Here is a 15,783-nt window from a genome sequence, read left to right as displayed (position 1 = left end):
TGCCTTTCATGGATCCTAAATATTTAAGGCTCCGGTTTGTGTGTGCATTTGACCAGTAACTGCCCCTCCCCTTTTCACAGGCCACCGAAGGACCTTGTAATGCGCCCAAACCAGGCATGCTGGACTTTATCCTTAAGGCCAAATGGGACGCGTGGAATGCTCTCGGCAATCTGCCCAAGGTACACTTCCGGTCACTCTGCTCTTATTTTCCTCGCTCTGCTCCTAAAGGGAGGGGCTGCTTCTCACTGTGAAGCCGTGAGAGCTGCTGCTTCTCCACCCGGAGGTCCCTGTACTGAGCCGGAACCTGTCCTCGAGCCTCCCGGCGAGGTGCTCCCTGTTCACTCAGGGGGGGGGGTCTCAGAACTGCTTGTTCGTTGACCCTGGACCACGGTTGTCGATCGTCTCTCTGCAGGAAACTGCCAGGCAGAACTACGTGGACTTGGTGTCCAGCCTGAGTGCTTCATCCTGCAGCCAGGTGACACCTGCCGCGGACAAGAAACAAGCGGAAAGTGACAGCCTGGTGGTGACCTCTGAAGACGGCATCACAACGATCAGGTTGAACCGGCCGGCCAAAAAAAATGCACTCACCACCCAGGTAGCCTGCACTGCCCCGGGGGGTCCTGCCCTCCTCTTCTCCCTCTGCTTGTCGCGCTCGGGAGCCACCTCGCTTCAGCACCCTTCCTGTTTCTGTGATTGCTCCTGTTCAGTTTGTGCAGCGGGATTGGGCATGGTGGCCACTTCGTACAGCAGAGCTGGGCAGTCCTGTTTAGAACTCGCGAGCCCAGGGTGGGTCCTGCGTGCCTACAAGGCGCAGCAGCTTCGCTAATGATGGACACTCAGACAGGTGACATTAACGGCAGTGCCCACACATGGCTCTAAGAGATCGTGCCCAGGGGCTCCGAGGTCGGCATGGACGATGCCCGGCAGTAACTTCATGGCACTTAGACTGGGGAGGCGTTATAATCTCCTTGCACGGAGCTTTCTTTTGTACACGTAGAGGGAAAAAGGCGAAAGGACTTGGGTCATTACCCAGCTCCGCGTGAAGTGAGCGGCTTCACAAGAGCAGCGCTCGCCTTTGAATCGGCCGTGGAGCTAGAATGCTAACCCAGAAGAACCACTGTGGCAACCTCGGCGTCCATCCGTGGACGTGGACAAAGAAAATGGGGCACACGTGTGTGTACGGTGGCGGCATATAGTTCAGCCGTAAAAGAGGATGAAATCTTGCCACTGTGACACCTCGGGGGGACCTCGACGGCATGATGCTGGGTGAGGTCCGTCGGGTAGAGAAAGGCACCTACCTTAGGACGCGCCCTCGGTGCGGAGAAGAGCCAGCTCCTGCTGGCCAGACGGGGAAGGTCCAGACAGATCAAGCCAATCAGTCCTGGGTGAGCTTCGCAGCGTGGCGACCACGCCGGACAGCCCGTTGTCCACTTTAAAAGTTGCTCAGTTAGGATGTCTTCAAATTTCTTAGCGCGAGGGAAAAAAAAACCCAACTGTGTGTCGGGGACAGATGTTAAGTAGACTTACTGCGGTGCTCATTTTGCCGTGCATACGACTTTTAAATCATTGTGTCCTAGACCTGAAATGAATAGATGTTACACCTCATTTGAAAAAATAAATAAATCGCAGTGAGGAGGAATGGCTGCTTCAGCCCTTGCCCCTGGGAAAAAACGACTGAGACTTTATCGGGTGGTTGGCCCTGAACGGGGAGTGAAGTTCAGGAGAGCTGGCAGCCCTCTCGCTGCGCGTGTCATCTGTGTTGTAGCAGAAAGACACACCACAACTGAGAGAGTCTTAAGGAAGAAGTCCGTCAAGTTGGAGAGGCTCTATTCCAGTGACAAAACTTTTTCCTTCTCTCCGGACTCGTTCCTATGTAATCACGGTGGTACTTGTGGTACCTACGGTCCCCAGGGTGCCTTGTGTGTGTCGGGGCTTTGCACACAGAGGTTTCGTTCCGTTCCCACCAGGAGCCTGCTGTCACCAGCACCGAGCAGTACAGTAATTAGGTGAAGTCTTCCTTTGCTCCATGACCAGCAAGCCGGGGAACCTAGGTTGAGACCGATCCCTGCAGAGCGTGGGTTTGCCGGCGGACGTTTCGTGAATCCCCGGGTGCTGGTTGTGGTCACTTCACTTTTTCCTTGTCTCTCCCCTTTCCCAGATGTACCGAGACATCATGCGTGCGCTGGAAGCGGCGAGCGAGGACAGCTCGCGCATCACCGTTCTAACAGGTGAGAAATTTCCTTGGCTTTCTTAAGGCAGTTTCGGGGGGGGGGGTACTTTCTACGAGATAGGAAGTCGAATGCAGACGCTGTAAAGGTCTTGTCCAGCACTGGGACACTCCAGCGCCCAAGTACATAAAAAATATGGTAGACACGGGATTGGTATCTTTATCTTGTAAAAAGCAGATACACATTGGTAAGAAAAGCACTGAGGCTTATTAGATGAATCGACGAGTAGAATGAATACAGTTTATATGAGAAAGTCCAGGCATTGAACAAACAAGGAAAATGCAACCAGATCAATAACCACAAATACAGGAGTTCCCGTCATGGTGCAGCGGAAACAAATCCAACCAGGAACCATGAGGTTGCGGGTTCGATCCCTGGCCTCAATCAGTGGGTTAAGGATCTGGCGTTGCCGTGAACCATGGCGTAGATCGAAGACGCATTGCTGTAGCTGTGGTGTAGGCCGGCAGCTCCAGCTCCAGTTTGACCCCTAGCCTCCTGGGAACCTCCATATGCCATGTGTGCGGCCAACTAGCATCCATAAGAACAAGAATTTTATCCCTGGCCCCACTCGATGGGTGATGGATCTGGTGTTGTCAGGAGCGGCAGTATAGGTCAAAGATGTGGCTTGGATCTGGCGTTGCTGTGGCTGTGGTGTCGGCTGGCAGCTGCAGCTTCGATTCGACCCTTAGCCTGGGAACCTCCATATGCCGGAGGGGCAGCCCTAAAAAGAATGAAATACAGTTTTAAAAAAATGATGAGATACCATTTTATACTTACTCGAATTAACAAAATTTCAGATTATTCCTAATCCTGCCAAAGTTATGGAAGGATAAATGCCTCTAGACCCTTGCCGACAGCGGCGTTTCGGCTGTCAAAAGTGTACATGGGGGCGTTTGAGGATATGGTTGTGTACTTTGACCCAGGAAGGCCACTTACGGGGATTTATTTCAGGGAAATTATCCAAGAGGTGGGAAAGGCGTCGTGCAGGAAAGGCGATCTTTGCAGCATTGCTTGTAATTGTGAAAAGATGAACTCATTTTAAACATGTTGCTAGAATTGCAAAGCACGTTGTAGAACACCCACTGGGCGACTTTGTTTTTGTTTTTGTTTTTGTCTTTTTAGCCACACCCATAGCATGTGAAGGGTCCCAGGCTAGAGGCTGAATCGGAGCAGCAGCTGCCGGCCTGCACCACAGCCACAGCAATGTGAGATCCGAACCACACCACAGCTCACGGCAACGCCAGATCCTCAACCCGTGGAGCAAGGTCAGGGATCGAACCTGCATCCTCATGGATACGAGTCAGATTTGTTTCCCCTGAGCCACGACGGGAATGCCCCACTGGACTACTTATTGCACACACATTAAAAATTATGGTAGACTAACAATATAGGAAATGCGTAAACTATAATAAAAAAATTGGCAATCGTATCGGTACTGTAATTACAGCTGGAAAATATGGTGGCTGCCCATAGGCCTGGACTGGCGAGAACTTGGAGAATGGGCGTCACTGACCTTTGAAGGGGCTCTGTGTTCAGGGGTGAAGGCTGAGGGCTGGGACTCAGTTAACTTTGAGTTCCAGCCCTGGCTTCGTTCCTTGCTGCCTGCAGGCAGGTGGCCCCTGCTTCCTAGACAGATGCCAGTGTCTTCCTAACCCCATTAACATATGGTCACCAGAGGGGACTCGTGGCGAGGTTGGGGTTGGCCCATACACACTACCGTATACAGAATGGATAAATTAACCAGGACCTGCTCTACAGCCCAGGGACCTCTACCCAGTGCCCTGTGACGGCCAGTGTGGGGACGCGTCTGAAAAAGAATGGATACGGCTATATGTGTGCCTGACTCGCTTTGCTGTACACGTGAAGTCAGCTATACGCCAGTAAAATTTAAGAAAAAATGTTGGGAGTTCCCGTTGTGGCTCAGTGGTTAGCGACTCCAACTAGGCACCATGAGGTTGTGGGTTCGATCCCTGGCCTCACTCCGTGGGTTAAGGATCCGAGCATTGCCATGAGCTGTGGTGTAGGTCGCAGACGCGGCTGGGATCTGGCATTGCTGTGGCTGTGGCGTAGGCTGGTGGCAACAGCTCCGATTGGACCCCTGGCCTGGGAAGCTCCATATGCCGCAGGTGCAGCCCTAAAAAGACAAAAAAAGAAAAGAAAAGAAAAGAAAAAATGTTGAAATGGTGCTGTGAGATGATTCAGGCCGGCAGAGCACACAGCAGGCACTCGAGAGGTGGGGGGTTGTTACTGTGCAGAAGCAGGAGGGGTTTTCTTTTGTTTTGATTTTCATTACAACTTGCGAAGTAAGTAACATCCCGTAGAGCTATCAGACAGCTTTTAGTATAAAATAGAGATGAGGAGAGAGAGAGCTTCCTACTAGCTGACGGGGGAGTGGAGGGCTCGGCACCGAAGCGGCCTGGCGTTTCCCGGGTCCGCCTGGAGAATGGAGAACAGACACCCTCTGGAAGGGGCCTTGGTTTGATAGCGGAGAAGAATGTTGTATTTTTTTAGTTAACTTTTTTTTTAAGAGAAAGTATAGCATAGGCACACGGCTTATTAAAAAATCCAAGGACCTTAAAAAGGTCTTGAGCCAAACTCCATCTCACTCTCCTTGGAATCCGGGTCCTGCTTCCTTGCAAATTCAGATTTTCTCGATGCCTTCCAGAAACTGCCTGTGCATGTCCGTGTGTGTGTGTGTGTGTGTGTGTCTCCCCCCTCCTTTGTAAACAGAAAAGGAAGCCCAGAGCAGACGCGTGCTGTGCCCACTCGTAACAGCAGAGCCTAAAAAAGTGTTCTCTGCTGGCATTTAGACAGCTCAGCTTTCTCTTTGGGGACACAAAGTCTGAAAGTCTTTGGATTCCATAATTTATTTCGTCATGTATCTATTTATTTATTTATTCATTTATTTACTTTCTGTTTTTTGTTTGTTTTTTTGTCTTTTAGAGCAGCACCCTCGGCATGTGGAGGTTCCCAGGCTAGGGGTCCAATTGGAGCTGTAGCTGCCGGCCTACACCACAGCCACAGCAACGTAGGATCCGAGCCACATCTGTGACCTACACCGCAGTTCACGGCAACGCCAGATCCTTAACCCATGGAGCGAGGCCAGGGATCGAACCTGCATCCTCATGGATCCTTGTCAGGTTCGTTAACGCTGAGCCACGCCGGGAGCGCCTCGTATCTATGTATTGATGAGCAGGTACATCCCACTCACTAGTCTTTTCCTGTTAAAATCAGGCTGCACGGAGTAGCCTTGGGTGTGTGTCGTTCAGTGAACATGCGGACTTGTCTGGAGGAAATGCAGCTGCTGAGTTGACATCAGTAGCCACCCCAGCCAAGACGGCACACTCTCGGCTTGCGGAGCCCCGGTTGCAGGGCTTTAGTTCATTTGGCAGCTGAATCCCAAGCTCGCTGGCAGTAACCCTGCGAGGCTGGGCCCTCTTCTTCCTCATCTTTTACGGGTGAGAAAACTGAAGGGCGGAGTCTGCACAGAGCTTTTCCTTTGGTTTCTACACAGGCTTCGCTTTGGGTGTTTGCTTCCTCTTTTGTGCCAAGCATATTCCATGGGAACAGCAGTACCTTTACTTTCCAGAAAGAATTTCTTTGGTTTTCTATTCTTGTGAGCAATTCGTCGCTTATTGTTTAAACTCAGAGATGATCAGTTTTCCTGATTTTACTTTCTTCCGTTCTGTTAAAATTTTATCTGTATTGGCTGCGTCTAGAAATCTCTACCTTGAGGGTTAGACATTGAAAAATGGCCACTCTTTCGTACCACCCAGGAACACTTAAAAAAGTAAGTTCATTCTTGACTTTTTTTAGGTGTGGAGTCACGAATGTATCAGTTAGACTTGCCTTTCTAACTCATGTTATATAGATTCTCTAAAGTCTATTTTCTCTTCCCTTTTTTTGGCTGAGCCCGCGGTATGCAGAAGCTCCTGAGCCACAGCAGGGACAACACCAGATCCTTCTTTTTTTAGGGCTGCACCTGCGGCATGTGGAGGTTCCCAGTCTAGGGGTCAAAACAGAGCTGCAGCCACTGGCCGACAGCACAGCCAGAGCAACACCAGATCCGAGCCACGTCTGCAACCTGCACCACAGCTCATGGCAACACCGGGTCCTTAACCCACGGAGCGAGGCCAGGGATCGAACCCGCATCCTCATGGATATGAGTGAGGTTCGTTTCCACTGCACACAACAGGAACTCTAACACTGGTTCCTTAACCTGCCGAGCCACCAGGGAGCTCCCAGTTCATGTGTTTTTAAGTCAGCGTGCAGCTGACTCACCAGTCTGTAAAGTTGGATAGGAATTATATGTGGTTCACCAGTGTATTTCCAGAGCTTGGCATGGAGCCTGGCATGTGCTAGATGCCTGCTAAGGACTGGGTGGATGCGTGGTGAATCGGTGGGTTTTGCTTTCAGGAAGTGGGGACTATTACTGTAGCGGCAATGACCTGACCAACTTCAAGGATATCCCCCCTGACAAAGTAGAGGAGAGAGCCCAGAGCAGCGCCGTCTTACTGAGGTAAGCGTGACGCTTGTCGGATCCCTGCTCATCCAGGCGGTCCTCAGCTGGGCAGAAGTAAAACAAGGGCTGCTTTGGTTCCGTGGAACGAGTTGGGACTTTGGACGTTGCTCACACTGAGTTCTCTCCTCCCGAGGGGGGAACTGAGCAAGTTCTCACCCGGCCAGAGGGAGGCCTGGCTTCCACGACGGCGGCTACCCGGAGACTTGAAGTGGCCTCAGCCGTCTCCTCCCGCCTCGGTGACCCCAGCCCCACCCAGCCCCCGCATGCCTGGTGGCACTGAGCTGTGACTGAGCCCAGCCCGACCTGAGCCCACAGCTGCCGGGCGGCCCTACCCTGATGCCCAGAGCCCTAGACGGGTAGCAAGGCGGACTTGGAGCTTCTCTCGGTGCCATTCAGACGGGGTCCATGGTGCATCCAGCACGGGAGCCGGGGCCTGGCGACACGGGAGGCGGAGCCACTGCTGGCTCCTGCGGAAACGTACCCGGCCTGGCCGGGGACAGGCCGTGCCTCGGGCTCGCACTGTCCTGCCTGCTTCCACAGAGCCACTTGGAAACACCTAAGCCGCCTTTTCTGTTTCCTTGCCTGCAGGGACTTTGTGGACCGTTTCATAGATTTTCCTAAGCCTCTGATTGCCGTGGTCAACGGTCCAGCCGTGGGCATCTCCGTCACCCTCCTCGGGCTGTTCGATGTCGTGTATGCGTCCGACAGGGTGAGTCAGGTGGCGCGGACGCGGCAGGTCATACGAGTGAAAGTGAGACCTGGGTTCGCTCTCCCGTTGCTCGTAGAGAACAGGTCACACACGGTTTGTGGCAGAGTCGACTGAAGCGCAATTTTTCCCAAAGCATTCGTTGAACTGGACGCATTTGTATTCTCCCTTCACCATGAACTGAATCTTTCTCAGCACCAATGTGCTGCACGTGGTGCCAGCTCTGCTGTGTTCCCATCGCTTTCCTCTGAAGTCGGCGGGGGACCTTCAGAGCCTCTGGGGGGGTGGGTAGAGCAGCTTTGGAGGGTATGCGAGTGAGTTAGCTGATCATTTTGTCCACGTACATGGATTCTGGAGTTGAGAATTCTAGAATAAGAAAGGGCTCTCGGGCGTCATCTGTTTCCCTCCCTCCTTTGCAGAGGAGAAAACGGAAGCTCTGCGCTGTTACCTGCCTCGTGGTCACCGTTGGATGACTGATTTTTAATTGCTCCTCATTCTATAGTAGTAATAGATGTCATAGCAGAAACTAAAATTTTGGAAAATACGGAAAAACACGCAGAGAAGAGATAATTTACAAATCCCTCCTTATCTCGCCAGAGAAAAACCGTGCTAACGTTTCGCTTATTTCACTTGTCTTGTTTAACCAAATCCCTGATGCTGGAACCCCAGCCTCTTTCCAGCATTTGTCATTATAAGCAGAGGGGCTGATCGCAGAACCTTTACCTGAGAACTTAGACTGTAGAGCTGCTGAGCCTCTCTTAGGGTGAGGCCACTCTTAGCGCGACAGTGCTTTGGTGGCGGTCACATGTGCTGATGTCACATGCGCTGATGTAAAGCCTTGCGGGGAATGTTTGGTTTTACTGCTGCGGGGATTCCTGGTTTTGTTGGGAGGTATTTTCTCCACTAATAGGACCATATGTTATAGGGTCCTTACCTCTTTGGTGATTTTTTCCTGGATTCTGTCCAATCAGATTGGGCGTATCGGCGGATCTAATTCTCATTAGTAACCTTCCCGTAAGAGTAGCCGGTGAGGCTCTAGCCAGGCCGCCTGGCCTTTGTAGGTGGGAGGCTCAGCTCCGAGGCGGGATCAGCGGGCACAGCCTCTGTGTTACACGACCAGTTCAGGGACCTGCTTTGAGCAGAGTGGGGTCACAGGTTCCTGACCTGAACTGGGGTCTCAGTCTTCAGAACTTGGGGGCCCATGTGAGTCTCGTCCTGCTTCTCTCACTGGGCCTCCGTGATGGTCACGTGATCATCTTCCAGAGACTCCTCGGGCTCCGTCTTAGGACACAACTTGGGTTAAAACCGAAATCGGAGAGGGGTGTGTGTATGGGATTTAAATGCTAAAAGGTTGGGCCCAAAGTAAAATATTTGACACATATCGACCACTGCTAAGAGTTCACCCAGCTGAATTAAATAAACCAAAGTTCAATTTAAAATCAGGGAAAGACCAGAGCCCCGTCGTGGCGCAGTGGTTAACGAATCCGACTAGGAACCATGAGGTTGTGGGTTCGGTCCCTGCCCTTGCTCAGCGGGTTAAGGATCCGGCATTGTTGTGAGCTGTGGTGTAGGTTGCAGACGCGACTTGGATCCCGCGTTGCTGTGGCTCTGGTGTAGGCCGGTGGCTACAGCTCCGATTCGACCCCTAGCCCAGAAACCTCCATATGCTGTGGGAGCGGTCCTAGAAAAGGCAAAAAGACAAAAAAAAAAAAAAAAGACAAAAATAAAATAAAATCGGAAAGACCATGTGGAGAGGAACTCATTTTGCCCAATTTATTGTTACTGGTTTGTGAATGTAAATTAACAGGAGTTCCCATCGTGGCTCAGCAGAAACGAATCTGACTAGTGTCCTAAAGGATACAGGTTCGATCCCTGGCCTTGCTCAGTGGGTTAGGGAACCTTTGCTGTGGCTGTGGTGTGGGCTGGCGGCTGCAGCTCTGATTCAACCCCTAGCCTGGGAACTTCCATATGCCGTGGGTGGCGGCCCTAAGAAGACAAAAAATAAATAAATAAATGTGGGTTAACTTTTAACCCTTGTGACCAAAGTCAGGTTTTGGTTTTTGTTTTGTTTTTTAATGCCTGTACCCACGGTATATGGAAGTGACCAGGCCAGGGACTAAATCCGATCTGCAGCTGCAACCTGCACCACAGCTGCAGCAAAACTGGATCCTTGAACCCACCGCACAGGGCCGGGGATCAAACCCGCCCCTCCACAGGGACCCAAGTTGCTGCAGTCAGACTCTTAACCCGCTGCGCCACAGTGGGAACTCCCCAAAGTATTCTTTATTATGGGTCATAGTTACTGGCTGCCCATTAGCTTTTCTGTTGGCAGATTTTCTCTTCGAGTTAATAAAAAGCTGGGAATGCCAGCAGCGAATATTTGAGTGATTTCCCATTGGTAGATGCTCTCTTGATGCAGCTGATATGAACTCGGTGAATGCCTACGTGAATTACCCTGTGGGGCAGGTGCTCTCAGCCATGTTTGGCAGGTGAGGAAGCTGGCACAGAGGTTAAACTCCAGGGCCACTGAGCAGCCTGCTGCCAGCGTCTAACCCTTAGCGACAGCTACCGCTCTCTTTCTGAAAATAAGCTAAATGTGTGCTGATAATTGTGCTAATAAGGTCAGCGCCTCTTATTATCAGCTTTGTTTGTGGCTCCTTATCCAAGCTGGCTTCTTTTTTCAGTTTTTTAGTTGTGTTGCTTAGGTTGCGACTTCTCAGTACATTTTCTCGAATAAGCTTTCTTTTAGAAGAAAAAGAGAAGAGGAGTGACCTCCATAACTGTTTATCTTTTTATGATTTTGATTTGTTTGCTTTGTACATTGTATGTTTATAAGTTCTAATACCATTCATTTCAAAACACACTGTATCTGACGATGGGAAACAAAGCCTATTCTGTTTACAGAATTGTCAATTATAAATTAATTTCCTTTCATAAGAACGTTTCATTCATCCAGAAACACACAAAAGTATTTCTGAGATCTAGGGGGAAAATGGCTCTGTACTCTAAAGTACCAGTATTAAAGTAGTTTCTAATATTTAAAGACAATCAAAAAAACTCTGGGGCAAAATGCAGACGAATGGCAGACGGAGGGAACAGTTTTTCCACTCACACCGTAGAGGCTCATCTTTCTACAGAATGTGTTTTAAATATGTTCATAAAGTGATGGGTCAACAACTTAACATAAAAAATAGAAAACAAAGTATAGACGGCGCCTTAAAACATAGGAGAAAGATGCCATTAAGAAAGGACTTATAAACGGAATATGCAAAGGACTCTTACAACTGGATAATAAGGAGTTCCCGTCGTGGCGCAGTGGTTAACGAATCCGACTAGGAACCATGAGGTTGCGGGTTCGGTCCCTGCCCTTGCTCAGTGGGTTAACAATCCGGCGTTGCCGTGAGCTGTGGTGTAGGTTGCAGACGCGGCTCGGATCCTGCGTTGCTGTGGCTCTGGCGTAGGCCGGTGGCTACAGCTCCGATTCAACCCCTAGCCTGGGAACCTCCATATGCCGCGGAAGCGGCCCAAGAAATAGCAACAACAACAACAACAACAAAAGACAAAAAAGACAAAAAAAAAAAAAAAAAAAGAAAGGACTTATATTTTTTTTTTTTTTTTTTTTTTTTTTTTTTTGTCTTTTTTGTTGTTGCTATTTCTTGGGCCGCTCCCGCGGCATATGGAGGTTCCCAGGCTAGGGGTCGAATCGGAGCTGTAGCCGCCAGCCTACGCCAGAGCCACAGCAACGCAGGATCCGAGCCTCGTCTGCAACCTACACCACAGCTCACGGCAACGCCGGATCGTTAACCCACTGAGCAAGGGCAGGGACCGAACCCGCAACCTCATGGTTCCTAGTCGGATTCCTTAACCACTGCGCCACGACGGGAACTCCCAGAAAGGACTTATAAACAGAATATGCAAAGGACTCTTACAACTGGATAGTGAGGAGTTCCCGTCGTGGCTCAGTGGTTAACGAATCTGACTAGGAACCGTGAGGTTGCAGGTTCGATCCTTGCCCTTGCTCAGTGGGTTAAGGATCCGGTGTTGCCGTGAGCTGTGGTGTAGGTCGCAGACGAGGTTCGGATCTGGCGTTGCTATGGCTGTGGTGTAGGCCGGTGACTACAGCTCCGATTAGACCCCTAGCCTGGGAACCTCCATATGCCACAGGAGGGGCTCAAGAAAAGGCAAAAAAAAAAAAAAAAAAGGACAAAAATAAATAAATAAAAATGCATTTTAAAAAAACTGGATAATAAGACAACCCATCCAACTTAAAAATAGCGGGCAGAGTACTGCAAGTTACTTCCCCAAAGATACCGCAGACGGCTGACGAGCACATAAATGCTGCTCTTCACGCTACACCCCTGCTAGGTGGGTGAACTTGGAAAGACCCATCACAGCGTTTAGGGAAGTCGGAACTCTGCACCACTGGTGGCATCTTAAACGGTGGGTCCCCTTGCAGAATAGTTTGGCAACATCTTAGAAAGTGAAGCACGCATTTCCCACGGGGCCCAGCAACGCCACCCCCAGGTACCTCCCACGAGCAAGCACTAAAAATCCATGTCCTTAATGACTGTACCCACAACACCCCGCCCACTGGATGCCACAGCGGCGTCCGTCGGTGAGTGGACAGACAAGTCACGGCACAGCCACACAATGGGATCCTGCTCAGAAAGAAGAAGGAACAAGCCCTAAGACACCACAGCATGGTGACTCGTGGCCCTTATGCCAAGGGCAGCAGCTACAAAAGGAGGAAGGCTACAGAATGTATGATTCTACTTAGATACCTTCCAGAAAAGGTAAAACTATAGGAACAGAAAAGCAGATCTCAGCGGTTGCTCGGGGGTCGGGGGACAGATGGACAGCAGAGGGGCCGGGGGAACTCAGGTGATGCGGACACCTTGTATCCTGGTGGTGGTGGCTGCGTCGCTGTACCCCTTTGTTAAAACCACCCGACTGCACACTTGGAGAGAGCGGATTTGTGTCTACACAGGCAGACCTCGGAGATACTGCGGGCTGGGTTGCAGATCAACATAAAGCAAACCTCACGATAAAGGGACTCGAGTCGTGGGATTTTGTCGGTTTCCCAGTGCCTTTCAAGTTATGTTTACATTACCCTGTCGTGTGTTAAGTGTACAGTAGCACCATGCCTAAGACAACAATTAGGCGTTTAAAAACAACGGCCTTAATTTAGAAATAAAGCTGCTGGGAAAATGACACCCAGAGACCCGCTCGACGCAGAGCGGCCACAAACCTTCCGTTTGTAGAAGTCACAGTATCTGTGCAGCAAAGCACAGTGAGACGGGTCTGCCTGTCCAGTGATACACGCTAATCATAACTTTTTCATGTCCTTCAGTTCGGTGTGGTCAGGAGGCTGCAGACAATGATTTTTTGAAATGACACATGAAAACTGTTTTTTTTTTTTTTCTCCAAAAAGGCAACATTTCACACGCCCTTCAGCCACCTCGGCCAGAGTCCAGAAGGATGCTCCTCTTACATTTTTCCGAAGATGATGGGCCCAAGCAAGGTAACTGCTGGACGCCTTCCAGCTAAATGGCAACGCGTCATCTCCCTTCCAGAAGAAATCCCCAGCTCTGTTATTCCCCTCGATAAGAGAGAGGAGAGAGAAGCGAATCGTTGGCTCCCCAACTCTGAGCAGTTTCAGAGGTGGGGGAACCCGGCTGGGGGACGTGTCCAGCAGGAGGGGGAACGGGAAGCTCAGGCTGCGGCTCCCCAGTTGCGGGTCACCCTAAGCTGGGTGCCCGGTGCCCGCCCCGCAGCGACCCCGGCCTCCGCAGCCTGCCTGCCTTCCCCCCCCATCCCCGCTTCCTTTTTTCCCTTGGCTGCCCCCGTGGCACATGGAAGTGGCCGCTCAGATCTGTCCCTGGGGTTGTGGGGGCCTAGGCGGCCCCACTCTGCCACTGCCCCTGAGGGGACAGTGACAAGGCCGAGAGCCAGCGCGGAGGGAAAGGCGTAGCAAATGCTCCAAGATCTGGAGGGGGCAGGAATCGAGCCTCTGTTCAGTGCTGTCAGGTGCTCGTTGAAAATCCCTCTGTGTTTCTCTGGGTGTGTTTTAAAGCTCTTCTGTTCTGTGCTCTGAATTGTGACACAGACTTTAACTTTGAAAGGCTGGACAGAACCCCAGCTCTAAGGCTTAGAGCACTGGGTTAGGAGACAGTGTTTGCTTTTCTGGAAGAGAAGCTGCACACAGAGAGAAGGACATTGACCTCGTGAGCCCGGCTTGGTCAGAAACAGAGCGTTCGTCTGCCTCACTTTCCTAAGTTACCTGGGCAGGTACAGAGAACTGTCAGGGCCAGAGCACTGTGTGAATTTGCAGGGAAGGGCATTTTGAAAGTTGGGGTTTCTAAAAGTTCGTTGGCATTCCCTATGGGCATAATTTTTCTTTTTTTTTCTTCTTTTAAAAGAATAATTGTGTATAAAACTGAAACTCACGGAGTTCCTGTCATGGCTCAGTGTTTAACGAATCCAACTTGTAACCATGAGGTTGCGGGTTCAGTCCCTGGCCTCGCGCAGTGGGTTAAGGATCCAGCGTTGCCGTAAACTGTGGTGCAGGTCACAGACGAGGCTCAGATCCTGTGTTGCTGTGGCTGTGGTGTGGGCTGGAGGCTACCGCTCCGATTGGACCCCTAGCCTGGGAACCTCCATATGCCTTGGGTGTGGCCCTAAAAAGACAAAAACAAACCAACGAAAAAACCCCAGAAACTCAACAGTTGGCACGTGTGGGAGAGTCAGCAGTGCCCCTGGCTCCCCGCTCCTGCCTCCCCAGCCTAGACACACACAGACGCAGCAACTGCTGCAAGCCTTCTAGAAAAAGCCTAACTGGCGTCTGCACACAGGTGGCAGACCTTCGACTGGGGGCTCCTCAGTCTCCTCCGCGGGGAATCCCGGCAGCACCTCAGAGAGCAGGAGTGAATGTCCCTGTATCGACGGACAGCAGTTGGTTCTGACCCGTCTCACTCTCGCCTTTCATTTCAGGCCGCGGAGATGCTCATCTTTGGGAAGAAGTTAACCGCACGAGAAGCACTTGCTCAAGGACTTGTTACTGCGGTTTTTCCTGATGACACCTTTCAGAAAGAAGTTTGGGCCAGGCTGAAGGCATATGCAAAGCTCCCCCCAAATGTTAGGATTCTTTTTTTTTAATGAACCCTATTAGTATCCATGAGGACATGGGCTCGAGCCCTGGCCTCGTGCAGTGGGTTAAGGATCTGGCATTGCTGTGAGCTGTGGTCGCAGACGAGGCTCAGATCCCAAGTTGCTGTGGCCGTGGTGTAGGCTGGCAGGTGCAGCTCCAATTCAACCCCTAGCCTGGAAACGTCCATATGCTGCAGGTGCGGCCCTAACAAAGAGGGGGTGGGGAGATTTCTAGGAGAATCCCACTCCTGTTAGAAAACTTTTTTTTTTTTCCTCCCTTTTTCAGCCGCACTTGGAGCATATGGAAGCTCCTGGGCCAGGGATGGAATCCGAGCCACAGGTATAACAATGCCAGATGCTTAACCCAGTGCCCTGGGCTGGAGATCCAGCCTTTGTAGCTACTGCAGAGACCCCACCAGATCCTTAACCCACTGCTGCATAGCAGGAACTCCTAAAATACCTCTTATCATCACTATGGGTTTTGTTTTTTCAGGCTATGAGAATTGCAAAACGGCTCATGAGGCATCAGGAGAAGGAGAAGTTGCATGCGGTTAATGCGGAGGAAAGCAGAGTCCTGGCAGAGAGGTGGGTGTCCGATGAGTGCATCACGGCCATCGTAGCCTTCTTGTCCAAGAAGGCGAAGCTATGACGCCTGCCACAGCCCAGGACTTCCCAGCAGCTGGTTCTGAGTGCCAGCTGCCGAACCAAAGAGGCGTCATCGTGCCTTTTTTTCAGCGCTAACTAGCAGGTGGGGTGATTTTATTTCAGCGGAGCCCTGCTGAAAAGGGATGTGAAACGGGCTTTGAGAAGGGAGGCAGGTGGGGGGCAGGGGGCAGGCTCACGTCCTTGGCCATGAACCGCTGCTGCCAGGCGCACCGAAACATCGTGCCTGGCACCCTGCTCTGAAAAGCCGTCACCGCGTGGCAGGCTGAGACCGTGTCTTCGAAAACCACGACAGCACTCTGCCGTCCACACAGAGTCACAGACTTGATCGGCCCAAACACCGCCAGCTTCTGGGTGACCGAGTCCAGGTCCTCGGCGGGTCGCATGTTCTTTTTCAGCCATCTGGCGGGAGGAGCAAGCGGAAGGGGCATTACCAGGGAATACATACGACTTTAAGTTTCACTGACACCCCCCCCCCCCCGCCATAATCAATAAAAAAGCACAAAGGGAGAATCAGA

The 15,783-nt window shown here is 51.2% G+C and overlaps 1 protein-coding gene across 2 annotated transcripts in view; it reads left to right on the top strand.

Moving 5' to 3' along the window:
- Positions 1-15,783, top strand: part of ECI2 (enoyl-CoA delta isomerase 2) — a 20,502-nt gene extending 4,719 nt beyond the window's left edge. The window contains exons 3-10 of one of the 2 annotated variants that reach the window (XM_021097870.2): positions 81-179; positions 413-595; positions 2,159-2,228; positions 6,645-6,747; positions 7,339-7,459; positions 12,888-12,977; positions 14,447-14,590; positions 15,096-15,783. In XM_021097870.2, coding sequence (XP_020953529.2) covers positions 81-179; positions 413-595; positions 2,159-2,228; positions 6,645-6,747; positions 7,339-7,459; positions 12,888-12,977; positions 14,447-14,590; positions 15,096-15,251 — 966 coding nt within the window. In that variant the 3' untranslated portion in view covers positions 15,252-15,783. 2 annotated transcript variants of the gene reach the window in all.

Source organism: Sus scrofa, chromosome 7, assembly GCF_054392235.1.
Source record: "Sus scrofa isolate SSC_HxYL_T2T_F1_AM1 chromosome 7, Sscrofa_HxYL_maternal_Yorkshire_Landrace_v2.0, whole genome shotgun sequence".
Taxonomy (NCBI): Eukaryota; Metazoa; Chordata; class Mammalia; order Artiodactyla; family Suidae; genus Sus; species Sus scrofa.
This window is presented reverse-complemented; position numbering and strand designations above follow the sequence as displayed.